Source organism: Oryzias latipes, chromosome 24 (assembly GCF_002234675.1).
Source record: "Oryzias latipes chromosome 24, ASM223467v1".
Classification (NCBI taxonomy): domain Eukaryota; kingdom Metazoa; phylum Chordata; class Actinopteri; order Beloniformes; family Adrianichthyidae; genus Oryzias; species Oryzias latipes.
The window spans coordinates 4,706,689-4,732,584 of record NC_019882.2 but is presented as its reverse complement, the minus strand read 5'-3'; the positions used below and the strand labels follow the sequence as shown (position 1 = coordinate 4,732,584).

Genomic DNA, 25,896 nt, shown 5'->3' with positions numbered 1-25,896 from the left:
AAAGTGTCTTATTTTCTTGGATACTGCTGCCTCATAACGTGAGGAGTGTACATGTTTCCCTGTAAAAGATCAGATAAAAAAGAGAGGGCAAACTATCTTTGCTCCCGTCAAGAACCTGCTGACCCTCAACGACCCACAATGCATGCTGCAAGTCCTGGCCTGATGAAGCCATCAGGACAACATCATCTGCAAAGAGCAGAAACAAAATCTTGTGCTTCCCAAACCCCAAAAGACCTAGCTGCAGACATCATTGGCCAAAACTAAAAGTCCTTGTCTGGAATGGAAAGTCCCCCATATCGCTAGAAAAAAAACTTTTTTTTTTTTTTTACAGTTTTTGCCGTTTTAAGCTTTAATACAATTCTAAACACTTTTGTTGATGTCAGTTTTGAAGGCAATAAATAAATACTATTTTTACCCCATTTTTAGCTCATCTTGCTCATTAAACTTTATTTTGTACTGGCGACCCTAACTGTTACTGTCCATTCACATTCTTAAGATCGTATAATAGAAGTTACAATTCTGAAAACCTTTTAAATATCTATTTTGGAAAAGGATTAAAATTACAACTATTTTCCTTCCTTTAAGGTTTTAAATAATTTGCTTTAACAATTAATTTTAAAATGTGCTGTATTCAAGTGGCGCAGGATAAACCAATGTCAAATCCATCCTGCCACCAGCTCGATGAGTTTCCTTCTCCTCTGGAGGCTTAAGCTGCGTCTCTGCCTATGCGTGTGCAACTTTTGCTTTTGCATTTCCTTTATGTTGGCGTTTTATTCCCTGCTATTTCTTTGTACTTGTGTCATGATTCGTACATCTTGTGCGTTTGTCGTTTCAAGATTGTAAGACTTGTAGTTCATAAAAAATAAAATAAAATAAAAACGTTTCTCCGCAAAGAGTGGATTTGGGTTAAAGGACCCTGAATATGATCAACCTCCATTTCAAAACTACAAAATATTGGTTATTTAAAAAAAAAAATAGACACAATGATCCACTAATGGTTTAGACATAAGTGGGTCACATTACAAAGACTTTCCTTAACTTCTGAATAACAGTTTTATTCAAAAATTATTCAAACCCAAAAATAAAACCTTAAAGCTGAGGTGCCTCTCCTGAAACCCCAAACCAATCCCCCTTTCAGTCCCTAGAAATCCTGTCCACAAAAATTATTGAACCGGTGATTTTCCTTTTTATAATTCACCAATAAATGTCCAATAGGCTTGGAAGATGCTGCCCAAATACGTACATTTGAAATGTAACGGAGAATTACGCAGAACATAAAATATGAAAGTAAATACTTTGTGCTTTGTCAGGGTGCTACAGAAGAGGATCGCTTTTTAAGATTCATTTAAGGACTTACCCTGACATTCCACAGACTGAAAAAGCTGTGGCGCCAAACAAAAGTGGCTAAAAGAATCCTTCTACCGTACATTTTTAACAGTTTTACACAGCATTGTACCCAAACCCACCTTTAAGCCTTTTGAAAACAGATTCTTTAGCAAGAACATGACCTTTTTATAATAATAGCAGCTCTGAAATGAATAGTTGGATTAAAGCTGGCAGAACATTCAAATTCTCTGACTTGATGATTAAAAGTTGTGGGAAAAGAGGAGGACTGAGGTCGATGATGACTCACTTTAACTCCTCTTCACACTCTGTGTCAAACCCACTGCTTAGCAAGAGCACAAAGCTAAATATCAGAACTTTTACAGTTTATAAGTCACCTTCCTTTCTGAACTTCAACAGTAGCAACTGAATCTGTTTGAACTCCTTTTCTCCTCGTTTGTGAAATTTCTGTTTTTAATCCTTTTTGATGGAAACCCATCTCACAGTATGTGGTAGCGGCTTCATCACTTTTTGCCCATGTAGTTCTACGATAAAGTCACCAAACCACAAAGGTTTGGACTGGGATGAAGGCTGCGTCAGCTTCATCATTGCAGTGTTAATTTTCCTTCTGCTTGCCACTAATGAGGTCCAATTCCAGGACTATCGGCTCACACAGATCAAAATCAGATTTCCGGCTGTTCCTTCGTTTTTTACTACCCATAACTCCCCTCTCGGTTCATGTAATTTCATGCCCCTGCTGTGCCTTTGCGTTACTCTGCTCTCCTTCCTGTATTTGATTCCTTGATTTCCTCTCCCCAGGGAAGATTCGGGTCTTCAAGTTGCCATGACAAAAGCTTTGATGGTTGTCCGAGTTTAGTGGATGATGTCAGAGAAATGAATTTTCAGAAAAAGTCAATAGTAGAACGCTAAAAATTTCAGCAGGTCTAAGCATGTGGGTAAACAAAAAATTCCTTCACGCCCCAATTTAGCTATTACCCTCAACATGCATATAACCTTTGCTCTTGCCCCCATGGTTTCATTGAATTTAAACTTTTTTCAGGACATTATCTTAATGTTTTAGGATACTAAATAAAAAAAAAGGTGGCTTGGAATGTGTTAGATTTCACTAATAACCATACAACGTTTTTCCATTTTACAAGGAAATCTTGAGTTATTAAACATAACTTTATTATTATAATAACAGATTGACCTATTTGTCATGAGGGATTTCAAGGGAATTACGTTAGCATTGGACTAAGTAAGATGAGAAAACTTATAACGGTTTGTGGTAAATGTTCTTAAAAAGCCCTGACACATCATGTGGGTTAGTGCCTTGTCTTTCTGTCACTACATGTTTGATTATTCGATTGATTGATTAATTTCAAGCATTGTAGTCAATACAATAAAAACCTTCACACATATTTATCAAACTCATTACAGAAATGATGAATTGAAAATATAAAATAACAGTAAAAAAGTAAAAAAGATCAAGTTAAGTCACATTTGCTTAATTAAATAGAGTGATCATTAACTAAAGTCAAGTAGAGCTTGATTTATTGCTTAAAAAGGAATGTGAAGAACTGAGCTTATATAATCGCAACCTTACTGAGTTCATCCAATTTATAGTTTTATATAGGTTTGAAAAAAAAAATGTAAAATAGATTTCAAAATAAAATTCTAAAATGCATCTGTTATTCACTTCTTAACCCTTTAAAGACCAACTCCGATGGAAATTGTGTTTTTCTGTGTTTTAACATGTTTTGGTGGAATTTTCTGATGATGAAGGACACATTTTAGAAGGAACATTAAATTTAAAAAGTTCAGAAATGGGGAAAAAATTACTTTTTTGTATTTGCATTGTCTACCAAACTAAATCATGACGGACTCGTACAGACAAAGATGAGTTTTTTGACACACAACTACAAGCGTAGTCCTACTGCTCGTCACAATCCACAGGGCAAATGAGGTGTAACATTGAGGTTGGTAGGAACCTCAGTGCTAATCTTGCCAGCAAAGAAAATAAGAATCTAAAAAATAAAAAGTCCATCACAACTGGAATGCATTGCACTGAATTAATGGAATACAGGTTGTGTTCAAGGAGCTGAAAGAACTGGATTTCAGAGCTCAGAGGGAGTTCTTCACAGGCACCTAAAGAGTTTTTCTGAAAGGTGCATCTTAAAAATGTCAGTGAGTACCAGAACTCAGCTTGTGAATAAGATATTATATTGTTGACTATATTATAACATGCTAATTTTAGCGTTACAATGCTGGATTGACTTCTGCGGAATCAAACATCAATGCAAAAGATGAAATTTTCCATTCAGGTTGCAGGTTTTTGCAATCGTCCTAAACTGTAGACCTAAGATTGTTGCAGGATTTAGTTGCATGTTAGTTACTTTGTTCATTTGTCTTTAGACATAAAAACAAAGAGCTGCGTACAATGTTAACCGGGTACTCACTACATGGCACCTTACGTGATCTCGCCGTTTCAGGATTTTCATCAATTCTGAAATTTTGCGTGTTTTTTTATTTTATTTTTACAGTGTATTGTGTTCTTATCCTGATTGGCTGTATACCTTGTCTCCTGTACAGGTTGCGTTCATCTGGCTAAATTTACAGAAATCTTCAATTGTGATAAGGTCTTTTGGTTTCATACTTTAACACTGGACTCATTTTTCTATGAACGTTTGAACTTTTAAATTTAATGAGTAAAAAAGTATGGATGTTGGAGGAAAGTATAGAGATTGTGTAGTTCAGTGTAATACAGCCTTAAAACATCTACTTCCCAGATTTCACCTATTATGGGTTATTTTTAGAACATGACCCCCCTAACCATGACAAACAAGTGACCAAACTGGGTGAAAGCTAAACTTTTTGACATAAGAACATCACTCATCTAATTTTATGAATTCACTGTTTACTGCAAAGTAAAAATCAATGATCATTCTTCTAGAGACTGCCTTCTTTTCGCCCAGTGTAGAGTTCTTACTTACACAGATTCAGGGGTTCTTTGTTGACGTTGAAGTTTAACTTTCAAATTTATTTTATTTTAACTTTTAAAAATGAAATTATTCAGATTTATACATTCCGACATGAAAAAATAGACTCAAATGTCAAATTAGTTCATTTTTGACCTTAAGGTTTTTACATTTAAACTCTACCATAGTCTATGAACTCATACACATACTTGGGTGAAGACAGACTTCTAGAGTGTAGATTGTTGTTGCATTGATGTAAAGATCATTTCAAATTCACAGTTCAGACTTTCTAAAAGAAAGGTCAAACAGAAGAAGTCTTGGACTTGTGTAGGCTGCACAGCGTGGGTTCAAGCTATGATTTTTACAGCCCTCTGGAGTCAAAGAACTGCAAATGAAGGTACTCAGAGTTAAGTGTTATAGAATAAAACATCCACCCAAGTATCTTCGGAGGTCTGCTGCGGTTGGGGTGTGTGTGTGTGCAGTTTCGGTCAGCGGCGAAATGGGTATTTCCCTCCTCCCAGTTTAAAAGCTCTGGGTAATGGTGTGGAATGGAAGCGGGTTTATGGAGGCATTATGCTCATCTTTTACTTTCTCGCTCACTCCCAAGGCCTATTCCTTCAGCTTTCTCCCCTCACTTCCTCAGTGTCCCCTTTCTCTTTGATTTTATGATGGCATTATCGTCACCCCCCCCCCCCCCATTACTGTTGAGGTTGGAGGAGAGTAATAAATTTGAGGATCATGCCAATGCAGCGTTTATTCAGCTCAAGCTTTTTCTGTTAAGTCAACAGATACCCCCTAAGGACTGCAGTGCATACCTGTCCTGTACTGCTGTTGGGGAGTTTTATAGTATCTATTCAAAATGTTTGGTAAAGGAGGGACTTTTAAGACCTACTCTGATGGAATCCTGTTTGTTTTTTGTTTTTTTGGGGTGTTTGTAACATTTAGCATTTTTCTGATGGTGGAGGAAGAAAATTAGGCTTAAAATTGCGTTTGAGTATTTTTCAGTTAAAATTGTTGTGAATTAGGAACAGAGAAAAAAATGCTGTTAGAAGCCACAGTCGGTGGGCAACAAGCTGCTCCTCTCCATTCTGATGCATCCACAAATAGATCCAAGGTTTTTCTTGTCCACGCTGGCATCTGGCTCACCATTTTTGTTGCACGGTAATGCTAGGTTAGGGGTTTGAGGGGCAGTAAGCTATCAGGAGTGCGTAGAGAGCTCCCTAGCTATAGGCGACAGGAAGGGGGGAGGGGTTGCTTGACACCAACAACTCAGAGGCAAATTTCTAATAAACTACTGCCAATCTGCAGGAACCACGTCCTTGAAAACAACATTTGTTTTTTGGATTTTGGCTAAAGACTGCAAACTCGTGATTAAAAAAAAACTGGGGGTGCTTTGAAAATAGATCAAAAGATGATCAGAGTGGGACTTTGAACCGTTTGAATGTTGATTTTAAGAATAGAATTTCTTATAAAGTACAAAGATTTTGATTTCTGAAATCCATAGAAAAGATCAAATGTCTCAGAAAACCGTTTTGCTTGTTCTTAGTTTTTTTCTGTTTCAACTGCTGTGAATAAACCTCAGTGTTCTCATTTTCTTGCCCACCCTCCTCTCACCAGGTTCAGTTTAGATTTTTTTATCTGTTTGCTGCCTGTCGTCATTAAATGTAAATGGTAAAATTCTATTCCAGTCGCAATCAGATGATCCTGATAAGCGACTGAGAAGTGCAGAAAATGCCATCTCTGTTTGTGCACTAATGGATGATTGAGAACGCCCCCCCAAAAAAATGCATTGATTAAACTGAAGAAAATCTCTCTGCTACAGAAATATAAATTAACTTTATTAGATCGATTGCAAAAGTCGTTTTAGGCATTTTTAACTTGTGTTTTGCTTGCTTTTATAGCTAACAGCCTATGGAGGGATCGTGACTTTCACCGTCTCTTACACTACAGACCAACAAGTGCAAAACGCCATCAGAGTCACCTCAGAACCTGACCTCATCATACAGGTATGTTTTCTATCAATCAATTCATAAATGGTTTTATTTCTATAGCACTTCACTTTACAAATGCAAGAAGAATTCAAACACACACAAAAAAGTAGTTTTTTAGATCCACCTTAGAGATCTGACAGAGAGGTAAAAGAATCGTAAAATGAATCCTGAAGCTGACAGGCAGCCAAAGACCTAAAACTGGAGTAATGTGATTTCTCCTTCTGGTTCTTGTTAACAGCTGAGCAGCTGAGTTCTGCACTAATTGAAATATGATAATAGACTGGTTAAGAGGAGCAGAGAGGATAGCTTTACAGTAATCAAGCCTACATGAAATAAAAGCATAAATGAAGGTCTCCACTCTGTCTGAGATGAAACCGAAGGATTACTCTTCAGCCTTTTTAATTACTGCAATACTCCAGAGCTTGTTATTGGTTATCAATGAAAAGAGAAAAAGCTTTGTGTGAAATGAATTAGGCAGCAGTTTGTTTGGGACAGTCTCTCTCATTCCATTTTTTTAAAGGAGCTTTTGTTGATTTATTTTTATTTTACTTTTTGAAATTTCCTGGTAATGTTAGTTACTTTTTACCAAGAGAATATTTTCAAAGATTTGTTAAAATGGGTTATAGAGGACCAAGATACAGGCAACGGTGTGATTATCCAAGTGAACCTGTAAAATGAAGCTAAATTCAGTCAGTCCTAATATCAAAAACCTGGATGAAAAAACCTGAAATTTAAGAGAGACAAAAAAAAACATCCATGATTATGATCAAACTCATGCAGAGCTTGATCATCAGATGTGAAGAAAGCTAATCAGCCCTGCTGTTTGCTGGATTTCTTCTTTTCTTTTGTTTATCTATCTTAAGGTACTTAATTTATTTCTAAAAAAAATAAGTAAGCTTCTATTGTAAATAGGGGACAACTTGGACCTCTCTCAAAAGTGCAGTGTGAAAGCAAAAAGAACCCAAAAAGCTGTGAACCAAATGGACGTTCAAGGTCTGATTGCATCCTGACCGTGTCGAAGATTCAAGATTCAATGACTTTCTTGTAATTCCAGAGGCCAAATAAATTATTTATTGCCTAATATGACAGGGTATTAAAATATAAGAACACACAAGGACACACAATGAGGATATATAATATTAAAACATAGGGATAAATTTTGTGTTTAGTGTCTGTATAGCCCAGGGAAGGTTTGGGAGTCTGGAAGTGTGTAGCGGCATCCTGAGGGTCTTCTGGGCTGTCTCTATGACCAAGAGGGGGCATCTTTCCCCCAGCAAAGAAGCTATGCCCCCCCCAGTTGCTCCCTAATTTTTGAATCAATATTAGTATCATGAAGAAATCACCCATACAAGCTTCAATAAGCACTGCAAAAATAACAAAAGCAATACTTTTTTAATGAAATCTTGAGCCCTCAAATGATGTACTTCTACACCCCCCCCCCCGTACCACTGCCCTCTGCATAACCTTTCTGGACATTTGGAGACAGGTTGTTGTCTGAGCTCCACCTGGCAAAGTTGCTGATCTACACACTGTACCCGGTCTCGTTTCCCGTTGGGATGAGATTTATCACAGTGGTGTCATCTGCAAACTTGTTGATTGTATCGGAGGGGTAGAAGAGGCCTAAACTGTTTAAAAAAGAATGCAAAGGCTGCCTTAGCAGGTCCTAAACATGACCGAGTGCCAAATTAATAATATAATTTAACAGTAAAAAATTACACAAATGTAAATTTTACATAAATATGTTTTAACCTCAAGTAATTTTCAGATTAAGCTTGGTACTCACCACTTAAATGTAGCAAACAAACTTGATATGAATAATCCATGAAGTCTGAATTGGTTAATTATTTTCCACTTGTGTAACTGAAGTCACTTTTTAAACCCAGTGAATACATTGAAGAAGCTGCTGAGGAGCAGTGTCATGGTGGAACCCAGAAATGAGCTCCACTTCAATGAGCAGCTCCCTCCGTTTGACACATTGAAAAAGAGCTTCGCAAAAGTTTAACAAACATCCTGTTTTGGCGCGGGGATAAATTTCCGCATAACTCCATGAAAATGGGGTGCAGATTTATGTACCCGTGTCCTCAGCATTATTTTTCTTGCCCACAAACTGCTGGCTTTTTCAACTGCTGAGGAAAATAATGAAGTAGCAAACATAATCTGTAAAAAACAGACAGACAGATGTACGCGTACACACACAGGCAGCTGCAGCTCGCAGAGAAACGCTGAACCTAGCAATAAAAAATGCAGATAGGGTCTCTCTTACTTTCTGTCTCTGTCTTATAATGAGCAGGTTGCAGTATGATGCATGGCAGCAATAAGCAAAGCAGCAATGCTATTTCTTAACAGTTAATGGCTTCTGTATCACTAAACAACACAGTCTGTGTGTGAGAGCTTTGGGTACAAACATGGAAAGGGATACACAGAGAAAGAGAGACAACACTTTTAAAGCTTTCCCGTGTTTTATCAGAAAAATAAAATAAAAATAAAAAGTTTGACTTTAGCACACCTGTGCATCTTTCTAAGGTGTAACTTCAGAGAAAGAAACATTGTTGGGACCGTTTTTGCAGGTGCATGGAACATGAACTTTTAGGACTTTAACACTTAAAAAGAATTGCAAATCAGGTGGTTTTTGCCAGTACATTCATTTAAATTGCGAAACTAATGAGCAAAAGTGGAAGTGAATAAAAGAAAAATGACCAAGAAATAATTGAATGGAAGACAATAAACTATATGATAGGACAAAACCAGTGCTCTTGTGTTATTTAAAGATTTGTCTGTGAGATCGACAGACTGGGAGGAGGAGGAGAGGACAAGTGTTGGTCTTGTTGTCAACAAAAAGTCTCGCCAAATGATGACAATAATGAACCACCTACACACTGTCAGCCAGATCTGTCCCTCTTCTCCATCTCTTCTACAGCTTTTGTCTTTCAGTATCTCTTTTTTTTTACTATGTCTCAGCGCAGATTACTCCACCTTTTTTTTTTCTCTTTTTTTTTACATCAGCTTCAGGTAAATCCAAATGGGTTCGTTTCCCAGCGGCTGTGATGAGCTTCATCAGTATGCCTAACGTAGCCACAGGGTGGAACAAGTCTGAGCCTCCCTGTACCCGTCCCCAGCCGGGATAAAATACTGGGTTGTGTCAGGGAGGGAATTTGGCGTAAAATATCTCTGCCAAACCCCCTGTGCGAATCAGGGAAAGCTGATTTGCTGTGGCGACCCCTGACGGGATATGCTGATAGGTGAACAATAACGTGATAAACCCTTAAAATCATTTGTACATAGTAAATATGGTGAATAGAAGGAGTCACTTATGTGAATTTGCTTTCAAAAGTGCCACAGAATCTAAATTAATCTGAAGAAATTACAAAATGAAGTCATAGGATTAATACAGTGGCAAATCACATCAACAAATCCCTCAACATTAAAGAACACAACAAAAATAAAACATTATATTTTAGTTTATCTAAGATTGCAGCCTCTTCCCGAGGTCAAAAGTCAACCAAACTCCAGGTGTGGTTGTAGACTTAAGCCAACAGCATGTGCGAAATTTCATTGAGATTGCTGGAAGGAAAGTTTTCTTTTCCCATATTGTGGGGAAAATGGGGGGAGGGGGGTCACTCTCATGAAGGTGCTGTAGCCATCCCATAATAGTTTTAAAACTTTCCAAAGAAAGTTTAGAACATTCTCTATTATATTGTTATTATTATTATTTGTTATTATTATTATTAATATTATTTTATTTTTTAACCATTTCTGCCACTGTGTGGTTTGCTAGGCCCAAAATTGATTGCCACTGGGTGCTTCCTGTACTTTCTGTTCCCAAAAACAATTTTTTAATATGCTGGTTTTTCAAAATTTCCTTTAAATGTAATACTTTTTAATTGTTGGTTTTTCTTTTTTTTTAAATTGTGTGATCTTTAAGGTTTTTGCATTGATTGATTTTCACTTCAAGGCCACCATAGAACAAACATCTAAACGGTACAAAATAATAAATAATTGTTTTTATTTAATTTGTTGGATGTTTTATCTAAAGTCTCTCTTTTGAAAGTTTTCTGTCCTTGTCAGCTTTTATTTTTCTCACAAATTGATTGAGTTTTATCTGTGCTGTTCTGTCATTTGATGCCCTCTCCTCTTCCAGCTCTTTTAATTAGTTTTCATTTATTGGTTTATCGGCCCCCACTGCTGTTGTCACTCTGCGTGAGTCGGTACACGCCACTGATCTATAGTCTGAGCACACTCAGATGCTGGGTCTCTGCTCAGTTCACTTTGTCCAGTCAAGATGTCAATAGAGCCTGCAGCTCGTTACCCAATGAAACATCACTCTGATGAAAGGCACACGCGTTTGCAACTCTATTCTTTATCGTTTTCAGGGAGGTGGGATGAAGATAATTGATAAGCGCTTTGGCCAGCCTGTGTACCCCTCCTCGCCCAGCACCAGTCACATCCTCCTCCTTCCTGAGAACTTCCTGGTTTCTGAGACAGGACGACCCATCAACCGAAGGGACTTCTTAATGGTGCTGGCCAATGTGACCAGTGTGATGGTGCGGGCTTCCTACAGCACAGAGACCACTGCAGTCTACAGGTGGGAAGCATGACCGAGGTGTTAAAACAGCATAAAGGCCGTCTCACACAGCCACTATGTACATTTTGCACATTTTCCACGCCATAAAATGTTCGTCTTTTGTGATATATACTTGAATAAGTGTTTCTTGCATCCGTCATTCATGGATGTGCGCAGAAGTCTGTCGAGGGTTTCGGCCGACGGGTCTTTACGCAAATTCGGTTTTGTGCTGCTCAAAACTTTTGGCTGGTTGAGAACTACGCAGTTTACGTATATTTTACAGAGTTTACATGCAAATATTATAAAAATCGAAGAAAATTGTGCGTAATTTTTGTGAGATGCATATGCTGGCTTTCCCCGACCGTTCTAACAAACTTTTCATGCATGTACCACCGATGTATTACTTTTATAGCACGTATACAGTGTACACATCACGTTTAAATTACGTAATTGACACATGGATCACTAATGACTTGCATGTAAACAGCGCAATAACCATGTATGGTTCATGTTCTACTTTGATTTACGTCTTCTTTATGTGGTTTATCTGTACTTCTTCTGTGGTTTTTAACGTGTTTCATTTGTGACATCTGTGAAGATTTCACGTAAAGACCACAATTTTTTTCACTTTTTCCACGTATCTTCACGTATGACCAATTGTTTTCATCCACGCAATATGGGCAAAATGTACGCAGTTTAAAGATTAATAATCTTCAACTCAAATTGAGTCTTTGTGTGTTTTCTGACAAAAACAGATCTTTAATTCCCAACTACTAACCCAGAACTGAAACTTTCAGGGCAGCTGTTGTTACCTGACTGAGACTGAGATGTTTATTCAAATGGAAAAATGTTTCTAATGTATTTGTAGACTCCATTCATTCTCAATGCAAGTAGCAAGTCCTTCTGGCAGAAGTGAGAGGACAGCATCAGCTGTAGAAATGTGTTCTTGTCCTTCTGGGTATGCTGGGACATCCTGTGAGGTAAATCTATGCAAATGAATCACTTTTATGAACTAAGTGTGCATAAAACTGTGTTTCTGTGTGAGATTTTTACTTAGTTTTGGGGTGAAACGTGGGTATGGTAGGAACAGGAAGTGATTTGTTTAGAAAGAAACAGAATTTCAGGGATAGATTGTTTTTACTGAAAAATGCTTCTGTCTAATGTAAACTTTATTTAAAAACAAATTCAGCTGAAATTCTTAGCAGACGCTCTCAATGCTGCAGGTCTGTTCACCCATTGTGGTTTTTCAGACTTGTGTTCCTGGTTTTCGGAGAGTTAACGGTAACCTTTATCACGGTGTGTGTGAACCTTGCCGCTGCCACGGACACGCGACCCAATGTCACGAGATCACAGGACACTGTCTGGTAAGAGAACTACCTGCTAATTTCATCAGACACCAAACATGTCTCGATCCGATCACATGATCAGACGTCGGACCCAATTACGTGAATTGAGATGTTCCATTCCAAACAGGGATTGGATATTTATTTTATTCTCATTATTATGATCAGCGCTATTGTTCAAGTTTATTATTTGCAGTAAATACACTATAGTAGAAGTCTGCACATTTTTATTTTTGTAAAACACAGCACAACACGGCACTATTTTGAGCAGGAGGCGCACAAAAATATTAAGTAAAGTTAGCAAGATATCGACCGATTCGGACTTAGGGGATCATTAACTCTTACTAAACATTTTAAACCGACAGCAAGTGTCTACTGGTTTGCCTTAGCACAAACAATGACCTTTAAAGGGATTTCAACAAAAAAAAATGTTTCTTTTTTCTTTTTAATGAGAATTAAATGGAGAGATGGCTGTCTACAAAGTGCAAGCTCCAGTTTAATGTGATTTTGAAAAATCATTAATCTCTCAAAAACAACAGAATTGAATAAATTCGATTTTGTGATGAGCTAGTAATGAATACATATTTATGATACAAAAACAATTTTAAAGGAAAATATTTTTATTTTATTGTAAACTACCTTTTCTTGAAGATATGAATGTTCAATAGCTCTAAAGATACTAAAGCTACATTCATCAAACTTTCTACACGTAAGTAATTATCACCTATTTTACTAGTTATTTGTTAACAAATATTACTAGTTATCAGTTGCACAATTTGCTCTGGATTGTTGAAACTACTTCACAGAAGTGCTTTTACTGTTTAAGTGTTACATGATAAAAAGAAGGTTAATAAAATAAAAATAGGGCCCCCCCTGGATACATTTATTACATTTATTCATTTTTTTAATGTATTCTGAAGGATTCAGTATTGGCAGATTCTCAAAATCAAATTAGTCAAAATCGGATCGGGACATCCCTAGTTATTACTCCCCTTTTGACTACAGAACAAGTCAAATATTCATGTGATAAAAGTAAAACATAAACTAAAAAGAGCAAAAATGTTCTTTTTAGTGGCAAATCCCTAAAACCAAATACTGGATCTAATCAAATGCTATGTACACAATGCAGATTAAAATCAATGTCAAAATGTATCCTCAGAAAAGAAAAATAGAGGCAGGTTTATCACATAGGTTTTAAAGACAAATACTCTCACTGTCTCCCTCAGGACTGCTACCACAACACTGCTGGCCAATACTGTGACACCTGTCTACCTGGTTACTATGGCAACGCCACCCGTGGGTCACCAGCAGACTGTCAGCCCTGCGCCTGTCCGCTGCTTCTTCCCAGCAACAAGTAGGTTCCAAGAACCTAGAGGTTAAAACACAGCACAATTTAATGAAACGCTTCAATCTTGTACCTCTGGCCTCTCTGTGGTTTTCCTCTCTGTGAACTTCCCCTTCTCAAAGGCTATAGGGAGCATTATGATGAAAAATATGTTCTCTGTAGGAAGACACAAGAACGGTTTAGGAGCAAATGTCACCGCAATCCATAAAATCAACAAGTCTAGACCTAAATGACAAATGTCAAGCTCTGAAAGGATTGAAAAAGTTTGAAAATCCTTTATCAAGCTCTTTTGTCATCCTAAAATCCAGGGCAGGAACACACAAAAAACCACACGAAAATTTATGAATTTTCCACTTGTGAATAAACGACCACACAATAATGGACGTCACATTGTCTGGAAATGGCCCTGCGACCTTTCACAGATTGGTGGAAGGCAGCAATTCCTTTTTAAAAAAGCTACAAAAGCCTTTTTTTCATTACTTCTTTGAATTGTGTTAAAGCACACCTGAATGCTCCAGACTCACAAACTGCCTAAATTTCTGCTTCCAGCACATTTATGTAGAAGCAGTGAGGATGTACTCTGCTGAATAACTGTATTTTAAAAGATCACTAATACAAAGGGATAGGATTTGGAATATTTTCCAGCTCATCTGATTTAGCATCTTCATCCTCATGAGTTCTGAGAAAGAGGAAGAGTATGTCTTCCTGGTCCTGACATAGGAAACACTCGTATCGCAGTGCACTTCCTGTTTTAGAGAACTGTTGGAAGCTGCTGTCAGAGCGACGGCAGCAGCTGAGAATTCCCGTTTAGTCGTGTCACGTCCAAAAACACACAGGCTAAAGAAGGACTCAACTTTCCACCCCCCTCTTACTCTAGCAAGAACAGCTCCAGTGTTTCAGCCCCTCTTTCAGCTGTTTTTGAGATTTTACTGATTAGTCAGCATTGAAATTTTAACTGAACCAATAAAAACCTGCTTATTTCTTGAGTGTTGTTTCATTTTTGCTACTAACTTTGATTTCTTAGCTACTAATTATTTCGTTTTTCAAAATCAGTTCAAGTGACTTTTACCTTTCGGTAAACGTGTTTCTTTTGGTTGGATTTACATATATAAAAAAACATGACACAGAGAAAAGCCAAAGCTGCTTCTTGTGTCCACGACGATACCTGTAGTTTCACCTGTAAAAAGCTCAGGTAATCTAGTCATCCTTTGTGAATGAGAACCTCCTGAAGTTTGTTTTTATAAATAAAATAATCTGTTTTACATATACATAAAAACGATATTACACATCTTATATCTTAGTCATATGCACGAACAAGAGTTAACCCGTATGGGTACTGCGAGTATTTGGGTTGTCCGGGCCCTTGGCGGGTGGTAGAGAGGTGCGGCTGCATTTTGAGGGGAGCGCAGGTGTGTCCTAGTTCCCCTAAAGCTACGTTCACACTTGACGCGCGTTCACGAGCATGGATTCTTAGCATATGGTGTTCACACTGGACAAGCAGGGAAGGGCTTCTTCTGTTTTTTCACTTTCTACTGTTCACTAGCGCAAGTCCATCACCTACAGTTGGAAGAGGCTTGGTGTCATAGAATTCAAGCCAGGCACGAATCGAAATGAATCATTCTTGATCAGTGATCAGTTTTCAAACATTTGGCACTGCCGTAAATTAAAAGAGAAGCCATCCAATCGTCACTACTAAATCAGAGTCTCTGATTGATCTAATCTTGATCTTGTTTACTTGCTGCGCAGTTTGTATGTAGATCCCGAAACCGTCTTAAAAAATGTGCGTAGCTACTTATGACTGCAGGAGTCCCAAACATAGACTTTTCTTTGGAAGTGGCCACTTGAACGGGCGGTGCAGACGACGTTGTGAACGTAGCTTTACAGTCATCCCGGTATATAAAAGTCTCCTGCAGTTTGGTGTCATTTTGAACAGCTTAGAAGAGAAAACAAGTTTTTATGCAAGACTTGCCTTTAAAATGAATGTGCTTTTAATACTAGAGTTTTACATGTTTTCACTGTCTACGCACATCAGTCAACATTGATCGTGTGTAACTCCCCTCTGGTATCCAAGGCAGCAGGACTATCTATAGTTTGTAGAAGTGGGTGGGAGTCGGGAAGAGGGCGACAGACTGTCACTTTACTTTAGTTACTCTGAGTTCATTTAGACACTGTGGTGTCCCAGGACTTCTCTTCTACAGACCAGAAGTGTGCTAACCTGCAGAAGAGCATGTCTTTATAAGAGGCAAAGCAGGAAGTGGAGGCTGTGACCCAACTGTGGGGTAAAATGGTCTCAACTCGCCTCTGTCTTCTCCTTCCACTTTGCTTTTTCCTGCCTTTGGTCACGTTTGGACAACGCTATCGACTTCATCAACAACCCGGGAACCACAAAAGCTTCAGCCCCACCTGCCACCTGGATGAAGGCGGGAAACTGGTGTGCAACAGGTGCCAGATGGGTTATACTGGACCTCGATGTGAAAGGTAACACACACTTATCCTCTGTTTATAAGCTAATCTAACCTTTTCTTGGAGCCAGAATCATCTCTAAAATTGATTTTTTTTATTCTAGAAGAAGACTACAACAAGATAAAATAATAGATAGGGTTGTTGTCAAATGACAACTAAATTTAGCTCATTAGCTGGACCATGACAACTTTTTATTATCGTCTGCTCTGCAGTCGGTGCATTTTATTGGTTTGCTGACATTCTTCTTCCATTAGCTGTGGGCTTTTTCAACAAGTCCAAGAATAATGAGGACACTTTGTCTCTGGATGCCAGTCATGTTCAAACTTCAGGCTGTACTGTCGAAAATGTGGACTTCTAGGGATCTAAACTTTGAAAAATATTGCTGCGAAGGTTAATACTAACAGAGTCACATAGCTTTAATAAATAATTATACTCAGTTAAAATTTGGCAAAAAGTAAAAAATGTTTTAAAAGAAACCTGAAATCTGCCAATAATATTTGCTTTAAAGAGTTGTGATCTCAATACATCTAAAGCTGCAATTAGCCCAGCTGCTGGTCAGCCCTGGGGTTGCTGCCCTGCATACTTGGCATGCTCAGCCATGCTGCCCACAGCAAAATCTGTCCGTCTTTGAGGCTTTTTATAAAGCTCATTCGTCACTGAGAAGCACACTGACTCACAGAGTATTTTCTCCTCTCCGCCTCAAACAGGCCAAACAACCAGTGTGGCTTCAAATAAGCCAAAGATCCAGTCAAACTAATCCCACCGATTTATTGCCGTTTCTCTTCATTTTGGCTTCTCCGGTTGATGCGTTTCAAATCAAAAACAGGGATTTACAATCACACAAAGATGTCAAAGGTTTTCTGCAGCTTTTCTTCATATCCTGACAAACACAAATATCAATATTTAATAAAAACCCTCAGAATTTAGAACAATTTGCTGATTTTCAAAAAACTATCTAAAACATGTTTGGACTTCTATGGTAATCAGTTATGAAAATGCACATTTTACTAGACTATCAACTGCTGCCAATGAATTGTAGTGACAGTTTTGCTTTACATGTCCAAAATATGAAATGAAAAGCTGATTTATAAATATCTCCTGATAAAATTTTAAACTCATAGTTTTGTGTTTATAGCTCACCAAAAAAGAGAAATCCTTCAAAAAAGAGCTAATGCACTGAGACCTACATAGGTTTCAAAAAAAGAGATTTTTTGTAAAAAGGAAAAAAAATGGAAGAACCCTTGTAAGGACATGACAATTAAGATAAGAGATAAGATAAGCAAGACAATTGTACATCCTACAAAAAGGGAAGGGAATTTCCATTTTGCAGGATCAATTTTAAAATAAGAGCAAAAGGGTACAATATTTACATGTTTAAAAATATATAAAAATGTATTATAAAGTATAACAATGACTTTTTTGGTGCAGCCATCTTTAGGTTTCATTAGTAACCAGTTTTGTCTCTAATATTTTATTGAAAGTTTCATTTTACTTGCACATTTTGGATTTTTTTTAATTCCATAGTTTTAGTTTTTTTCCTTATGTCTTATATCTTAGATGTTTAGGAAGTCAGATTTTGTAGCCGATTCAAAAAACGGCGACCTTTTAAGACATAATATCTCAATGTTTTTTGTCATCCTGGGCATCCTGGTTTCAAAATGCAAAGACTTTGAATTTTGTTCTAAATTTGTGTGAAAAAATATTAAATCTATTCCCACAGCAAAGAGGAATATTCACGATGCAACAATAAAGTCCCCTCTGTCGTCACCCTTTGATCTATTTCTTAAGTGTTCCCAGTGGCCTTTTAAGTGTGGTTATTCTGTTTCAACCCAAATAAAATAAAATAAAACATTATCTTTTAGGACGTAGTTTCTGAAGAGCAGCAGTAGTTCATTAGAAAAACATGCTGCAACCCCGCCCCCCTTCCCCTCCCCATGACTGAAAGCTTGGAGCAGGGATCTAGAGGACCGCCCAGCATATTTTCTATTTGATAAATATGTAGTTTTTTCTTCTCCTCCTGATTCACAACATTTCTGAAATACGCGGAAATGCCAATTGAAGTTTAATTTGATTTATAAATGTCCTCTATCATCAGTGTTGTGCCATAAAAACATATTAAAAACACCAGAAACTGGTTCTTTAAGAAGCTTAGATGAACGGATCACATTCAAAAACTGAAAAAATGTTATATAATACTGTAAAAACAACTGAAAGGAGATAAGCATTTTAAAAACAACTCTAATAGGGAGGTGCAAATGTACTCAAAAGTGGGCCTATTATTAATACGATGAAAGTTACCAGAAAATAATTAAAGAGCAGCCTGCCTTTAAATGTATATGATAAACTCATAAAGAGAGAGATTTAGCTCTTTGTTTCTTCACCTTTCTTTTTAAGCACAATCAATAATGCAAACTGTCTTTTTCATTTGGATATTTTTAACTTCCTCTTTAATCTCTTCTGCTTTTCCTATATTAATGATTATATGCAAGAATAGAAAAAGAATAAAAGAACATGAAAAACAAACAATATTTCATGTCTCAAAATGAGATTTCCTGAGCAGTTCTTCACTTGATAAGAAAAATGTACTTGTGGCACCACACTGCATGACCCTTTAGTACACGTGCACACACTTATGTACACACACCAAGGCAACATCTAATAAACCTGTTCCACTGAGTACCAAGGAGGGTCAGTGGTAATAATGAACGGCCGCTCTTGACTCTTTCTTCTCCTCCATCAAATTATTTTTCCGATGTAAAAATCTTTCTTTGTCTGTTTTTCACTGACTTTTTTGCCCCCCTTTCTGTTTTCCCCTTCCACATTCTGTCCTCCAGCTCTTATTATTTTTCCTAATACTCTTATCAGAGCTGTCTTTCAGCCTGAGATGACTTTATTTAGTTTCTCTGACTCTTGTCCGAGTCCCAGCCTCTCAAATTAATATTTTTACCTGGAATGTCCAACTAATAACAAAACCAGTGTGTTAAAATGCAAAAGAAACATTTCTTAAAAGATATAAGTAACCCCGTTTTCTTTTTTTTGTTTGTTTGTTTTGTTCTAAGACCCCTTTTTTTTAAACACAGCAAAATTGGATATGCCATCATGGGACAGCACACATCAATGCAGCCAAGGGCAGAGCTACAGGGGTATAAAGGGGGGTCAGCTTCCCCCACAGGCAAAAGCTTTGCCCTACACTTGCCCCCCAAAATTATAGTCAATATTGGTATCATTATTGACAAAGATAAATAAATCATCAATACAAGCTTCTTTAAGGATTGCAAACATTACAAAAGCAATATTTTTAAATGAAATAAAAATTACCAATAAATAAACTCTTAGAAATATGTATTTTTCATCCTTTCATTCGTAATGGCCTTCCCCATAAAAAATATTCTAGCTCCGCCACTGAATGAAGCATTTCTGTCGCCTTTTATAAATATATATATAAATATATCAATTATGTCTTTTATAAAAGCTCCTTAAGTCTGAAATGTTTAGGTTTTGGAAACATATTAATACAAGGTTAGCCTGCAGATTTTTGTACCATTGTTGATACAAATATACGTTATAAAATTAGTGCAAATTCACAGTTAATTCTGATGGCATTTTTCTATATATTTTAATATGTTTAAAGTAAAAACTTTGAGCTGACTGATTCTGCATCTCTGCAGATGTTCAAATGGATTTTACGGACAGCCGGATGTTCCTGGCGGATCCTGCCAGCCCTGCAATTGCAACTACAACCTGGATCTCTCTGTGCCTGGCAGCTGCGATCCCATCACAGGCCAGTGTCTGAAGTGTCGCCAAGGTTATGGGGGAGCGGCTTGTGAGAGTTGCGCAGATGGTTACTATGGAGATGCGATACTAGCAAAGAACTGCCAGCGTAAGTAATTTTTTTCTTTCTTTTTATCATGTAAATTGTTTGTTTAGGTTTAGGTTCAGGTCAGAACAGAACTATGAGTTAGTCAGTAGCAAGATAAAAGGTAAATTTGGTGTCTTTGTGAAATTTACCTTCTAAAAAAAAAAAAACTAAAAACTTTCCAAGTTCTTTTCATCCCCATCATTAACACTAGGGGTTTTTGCTGATGTATCCCTTTTGCTATCTTGTGGGGTCCTGATGACCCCACTCCAAACGTTGATGTTGGCAGTGGGGTCATCTGGACCCACAAGACAGTGCGCTTAAAATTTTTTTCATTGATTTTTGATCTTCACTGGTGTCCATGGATTGCATGAAATCCTCTCCACCTTTAACCACCTTTGTCATGGTAGGGAGAACATGTCAGTGTAAAGGTGGGGTCAACTTGACCCCAAAAGATAGCACAAGGGATATAACGATGCTTTTAACACGTAATGTGTTGGTGCTCATTTTCATTCATTGAGCGCTTCAGATTTCTTGAGCAAATCTCACTTTACTTTGTCACACTTTGTCAGAATGCAGTAAAAGTGGGTGGAGCAACTTCAAATTAATGACCGTCACCCTCTTTAAGCTTCTTCTTCTTATTACTTCTTACTTCAAACTATCAGAAGTTATCGATTGAGTGTATTTATGGTTCACAGTTATCTGGTAAAGATACCACTATGTTAGCACAACCAACAGCATTAAAAACAGCCATCATTCAAAATTACATTTTAATTGAATGTTTTCTAATACTGATGTGTGCACTTGAAACATTAACACTCTTAAAACATAAACACTTTGCTAAAGTCTTACAGAATATTTAGAAATATTATCATAACATGTTGCTTCTTGATTCTACCTCCTCCTACTTCTTGTTCTTCCTTCAACATCCTTAACCCCCTTTTTTTCCCTATCCTTTGTCTCTCTAACATCCCACTCTTTCCTTTTCTCATTTTTTTAGTAGTAAAAATAAAGTTTAGCCTCAATACAAAAGGAGTTAATACAAATAAACACCTTGCGTGTCAGAAGATTCATAACTCCCTATTGTAACAGTAAAATTTGTCCAACACAAGAGGTCTTCGGCTCTGATCTGTTTGCTCGGCTGTTGGAAAGAACAAATGAAAAAAAAAAACTTTATATTTTTGGTTGTTGTGTATGTCTGACAGATATTTCTCTATATTTACATGTTGTAACAAATAATTACCATCCAGATGTTATTTTTTGTTGGTAATAATCAAGGCTACACTGAAGCACAACGTCTACTTGTGATACTTGGATAAATATACTCAGAAGGTTTAATTTATCCGCCCAAACATTAAACACAGAGCCTAGCATCTGGAGTGTGGATGTGTGTTTGCATGGATGTGTGTGGAGACGAGCGGCTGTGCCAGAATGAGGTGTGATGTTGAATGAGCCCAATTATTTCCAGTTGTGCTTAAAAGTGAGAAGAAAAAAAACTCCACTTGTGAAAAGGGAACAACGGATAGCTGAGACTACGGATGGACAGATGGTCCCTAGTTGCAAAAAGATGCTGCAAAACCTGCTCAAAACTGTGGCACCGTTGGATAGACAGAAAAAAGAGATGACTTACACTGGGCAGCAGACAGGGAGACTGATAAACAGGCAGATTAAACTGTCAAAGTGGCACAAAAGCAGGTAGACAGGCTGACAGAGGGTATTCATGTGTATTTAATAGTGCATTGTTCTGTGGCTGTTTCCCTCTCCACCAAGCTAAATGGCTATTGATTAATCAGACTGATCTATTGCTGTCCTGCAGTACTGATCAGCTGCTCTCCGGGAGATGGAAGACTGCTATTGATCCTGTAGGAATGACAAAAGACCACCAAGAATTATTAAAAGACTACAACTCTCTCCCTGTCTCTCTGTGTTTTGCCTTGCTCTCCCAATCACTCCCAGTCCTAATGAATTTTATTGAGTAGGGCATGGGAGTTCAGCCCGAGTCCATTTGTGCACCATTAGACTATAAAGATCCCATCTGAAGCCATTTTTGCTGTGGCCATTTTACACCCCCCTCCCTCCAATAATGGTTCCATTTAATTCCTCCTCCAAAGGAAAAATGGTTTTATTTTTGCAAGCAAACTTGACCACGAAGACATCCGTCTGAGGGGGAAACTCAATAACATGAAGTACTCTTGACAGTTCCTCGCACGGGGCATCATTACTTCAAAGTTGCTACAAATTTGCGCGGGTTACTCTTAAGATTTGTCAGTGTTTGTGACACAGAGCCGTCATCGGCCACCTTCTCTAAACAGACGACATTAAGCTATTCGCTGGGAGGGAGAAAGACATCGATCCACTGAACCGCATCAGAAGAAGAAAAGATGTTACTTAGACAAGATACATGCTAAATTACCGTATGTAACAGATGAACTACAAGAAGGTTGGAAGGCGGAACGACTGTTACAAGAGCCATTTGTGGAAGCGAAACTCTTCCATAATGAAATAAAGAAAAACAGTTTAAGGGGAAGAACAAAAACCTCAACACATCTCCAAGAGTCATTCAACTCCATTTCAAAACAAGAAAGCTCTTTAGAACACATGCTGGGTATTCATTTTACATTCAGCAACCTAAAACGAGCTGTAGGAGGAAGGAGAGACCATGTAGACCGGGAATAATCAATGCCACTATGCCTCTGAATCTCTTTTAAACAGATCGTCCAGAACATTAGAACCAATTTCTTTCAGGGATCCTATATCAGGTCCAGAAGTGGACTTGTGTAATTGAAAATGTTACAGTCGGCCACACCCACCCACCGTCAAAAAATACGCCTTAATCAATGACAGACGACTGTTTGACTGACGCTAAAACACATTAAAGACTGCTGTGCTCCTTTGCTCCATGGAAACCTTTTACCCTAATAACTTTTTCCTATAAGACCTAGTCTCATGTTTACATGAGGCTGCTTGGTAAAACATTATGGATTTGTGCCCTAGGTTCCCTTATTTGGCCTCAGAATGTGTTATCGTTGATAAAATAGGTAACAAAGTAGCTTTAGTGAAAAAAGACAGACTCAATTCATCTTTTATCAAAGAGTTCCCAGTTCCCGTTCGTTACGATATGGCAGTTTTTAGCCAAAATCAAAAATCCTGTGCTGTTTTCTAGTTGATTAGAAATTTGTCTCAGAGTTGTGGGCTGGACTGTTGGTGTAAAACAACCCCGCCCCCCTTCCCCTTCCCATTTCTAAGAGTGCTCTGTTTACAGGCTGTCCCACTAGCTTACAGCCCCACACACCCCTGACCCAACATTACTAATACTATAAAAATGACAAGCAATATTTGAGCAATCCAGTTGTACAGTTTTAAACCAGATGCATGGTTAGAGGAGGAAAATAAAGAAAAACATGAATCCATTCGTCTGCAAGTAGATGCATCAGAACAGAGCAAAAGCTTACATTCTACATTACAAATACGATTTTTTTGTCTGCTTCTAATTGTAGTTTTGAGCTTCATTTTATCATAGAAAGGTTAAAATCACACAAAAAAAAGTTTTCATCAGAGCAGCAAATGATGGAAACATGTTTTAATGTACTATTTCAACTTTATTTAACAATTTCTGTCATATTTGATACATGCATTTCTGGGACCACCATCTCATTAGTATGATCCAAACTTTACTTTAAAACCTATGGTATATAATCATGTTTTCTGATCTTTAGTTCATTATCAAATTGCCTAATGCAATATAATTTATACTATCTTAATAAAAAAATAAATTATATATATATATATATATATATATATATATATATATATATATATATATATATATATATATATATATATATATATATATATATATATATATATATATATACATATAAAATCCACACACAGTTTTTTGTGGATTTCTTTTTAGAGTTGAAAAGTTAGAAAAGTTGAAAAGTTAGAGTTGAAAAGTTATCTTAATTCAGAAAAACAACATTTCTGAACCTAGAAGGTTCATAGTTTTTATTTAATGTTTAATATTTAATGTTTGGCTTATGTTCAGGATTAGTTGGTAAATAAATAAAAATTTTATGCTATTATTTTATATCAAATAGCTTTAAACAACTACGTTTTTTACCATTTAGCACTAAACTTGTGCTAAATGGCTAAACTAGTACAGATACAATGCATTCAGGCTAAATTATTGGTAAATGCACAATACAATGTTATTTAAGTCAGAATGGTAAATAAAACTGAATGAAATAATACTATAATGCAAATCTAAGTAGCATTTGTCCCAAGACAACTCTTACATAGTGGTGACTGACTGAACAGAGTACAGATGGTGCCTAAAGGTGTTGCTAGGAGACGAGAAAAGAAGAGAAGCATATATGTACAGGATGTGTTTAAACGGATGTGCTTGATAGTGTTTATGCGTTGGTGGTCATGTATGCCGTACTGCATGGGTGTGTCCATGTGTGGACATCTGTTGTGGACTATCCCTTGTCTCCCTTCCGATTCCATTACATCTAATGGTAGAAAACAGCAGGAGGCAGCGCAGACTCTGATCCATGTGTGCCACTAATATCAAATGAAACTAACTGTATGTTGGCATCTGTGCGCTTCCGCATATGTTCTGCTATCCGCTTAGTATCCAGATGGAACCTGTGATATTCAGGCTTTAATTTGTTTATCAGAAAGGTTGATTGACAGATGTAGGTGTCTTCATTACTTTCAGGGAGGTTACATCACAAAGCATGGGAAGGACTAAAGTTGTGCTGAGTATCCGAAACAAAGAATGTTTGACAGATTGGCAATATTTGCTGCTTACAGTGGCGGACCGTGCATTACACACCCGGGCCTTCAGTCAACAAATCTCGCGCAAACAACTACAGCCAGCACAAATCATTGAAAACAACCTCATCAATTTTGAATATTATTTATTATATTTTTCATTTCACTCATCAAAAAATGGGATTATTTGAAGACAAAATCCATCCTCCTCTCTGGCCTCAAAAACAGTTCTATCATCCGGTCATGTAGATTATGGCGCTTCAGTTCCATCAAGAAGTCATTTTCTTTTCCATCAAGGCCAGTGCTGAGAGCCGAGTCTGTCCAGTTATGTTTCTGCGTAGGTTTTGATTCGCTTTAGAGCTGAAAATGTCCGCTCGACAGACACAGTGGACACGGGGATGGTCAGCGCTAAACACACAAATCTGTACGGCTGCTTCATGATCTCACTCAGATTCAAATCTTCATGTTATCTCTTTTTAGAATTTGATTGGCAACATTCTATCTATTTCTTTATTGTTGTCTTACATAATTACTATGTTGGTAATTAATTTTGATTGTATACACTCAAATGTCTCTACACAGCCTGCCAATGCCATATAAATGGCTCTCTGTCTGAAGTATGCAACAAGGAGAGCGGTCAGTGCCCGTGCAAAGAAGACGTGTTGGGACGACAGTGCGATAAATGCAAGGTAAGTTGAAGAAAAAGGAAGTTATTTTGAAAATGTTGCTAAAGAAACATCACAGTACAGATTCAACTCTACTCTTTACCTTCTCATTAATTTTTTTTCTTTATGAAAATGAGGACATATCAGTTAAAACATGGCGAATGCTGTTCGATTTTCTTTCTTTGGGGTTTTTTATTCCTACTGGCCCCTTCATCTCCACTCTTCTAAATCCTGATTGGTCCAGCCCAGCTACTGGTGGGATGCAGAGCATCCTGGTTGTATGCCCTGCCGCTGCAGCCCTCGCGGTTCAATCGCCCAGAGGTGTGACCCAGAGGGCCGCTGCACCTGTCGCCCCGGCTTTGCGGGCTCACGCTGCGATCAGCGCCGCCCGAGTTATGAGAGGCGGGAAACCCGGCGGCCTGTGGAGCGTGTTCCAATAGAAGCTGTGCACCAGAGATGGGGGGGCACTTCCCGCACAGGGGGTTGTTCCAGGGGAGCGTACCGACCTCAGGCAGGGGTAACGCTCACTGCATGGGGCAGTGGTGTGTGTGCTTTTGTCTCACTGGTGGCGCTTTTTTTTTTTACACTATTT

At 37.7% G+C, this 25,896-nt stretch overlaps 1 protein-coding gene across 5 annotated transcripts in view; it reads left to right on the top strand.

The window, feature by feature from the left end:
• The window catches only part of lama2 (laminin subunit alpha 2), a 112,905-nt gene that overhangs the window by 29,021 nt on the left and 57,988 nt on the right, over positions 1 to 25,896 (top strand). For 4 of the 5 annotated variants that reach the window (XM_023952768.1, XM_023952771.1, XM_023952770.1 and 1 more), the window contains exons 14-22: positions 6,203 to 6,307; positions 10,663 to 10,874; positions 11,722 to 11,833; positions 12,104 to 12,217; positions 13,423 to 13,550; positions 15,933 to 16,019; positions 19,673 to 19,884; positions 25,222 to 25,328; positions 25,549 to 25,821. In XM_023952768.1, the coding sequence (XP_023808536.1) occupies positions 6,203 to 6,307; positions 10,663 to 10,874; positions 11,722 to 11,833; positions 12,104 to 12,217; positions 13,423 to 13,550; positions 15,933 to 16,019; positions 19,673 to 19,884; positions 25,222 to 25,328; positions 25,549 to 25,821 (1,350 nt within the window). The remainder of the gene's footprint in view (positions 1 to 6,202; positions 6,308 to 10,662; positions 10,875 to 11,721; positions 11,834 to 12,103; positions 12,218 to 13,422; positions 13,551 to 15,932; positions 16,020 to 19,672; positions 19,885 to 25,221; positions 25,329 to 25,548; positions 25,822 to 25,896) is intronic. The other variant, XM_023952772.1, reaches the window with a different exon arrangement.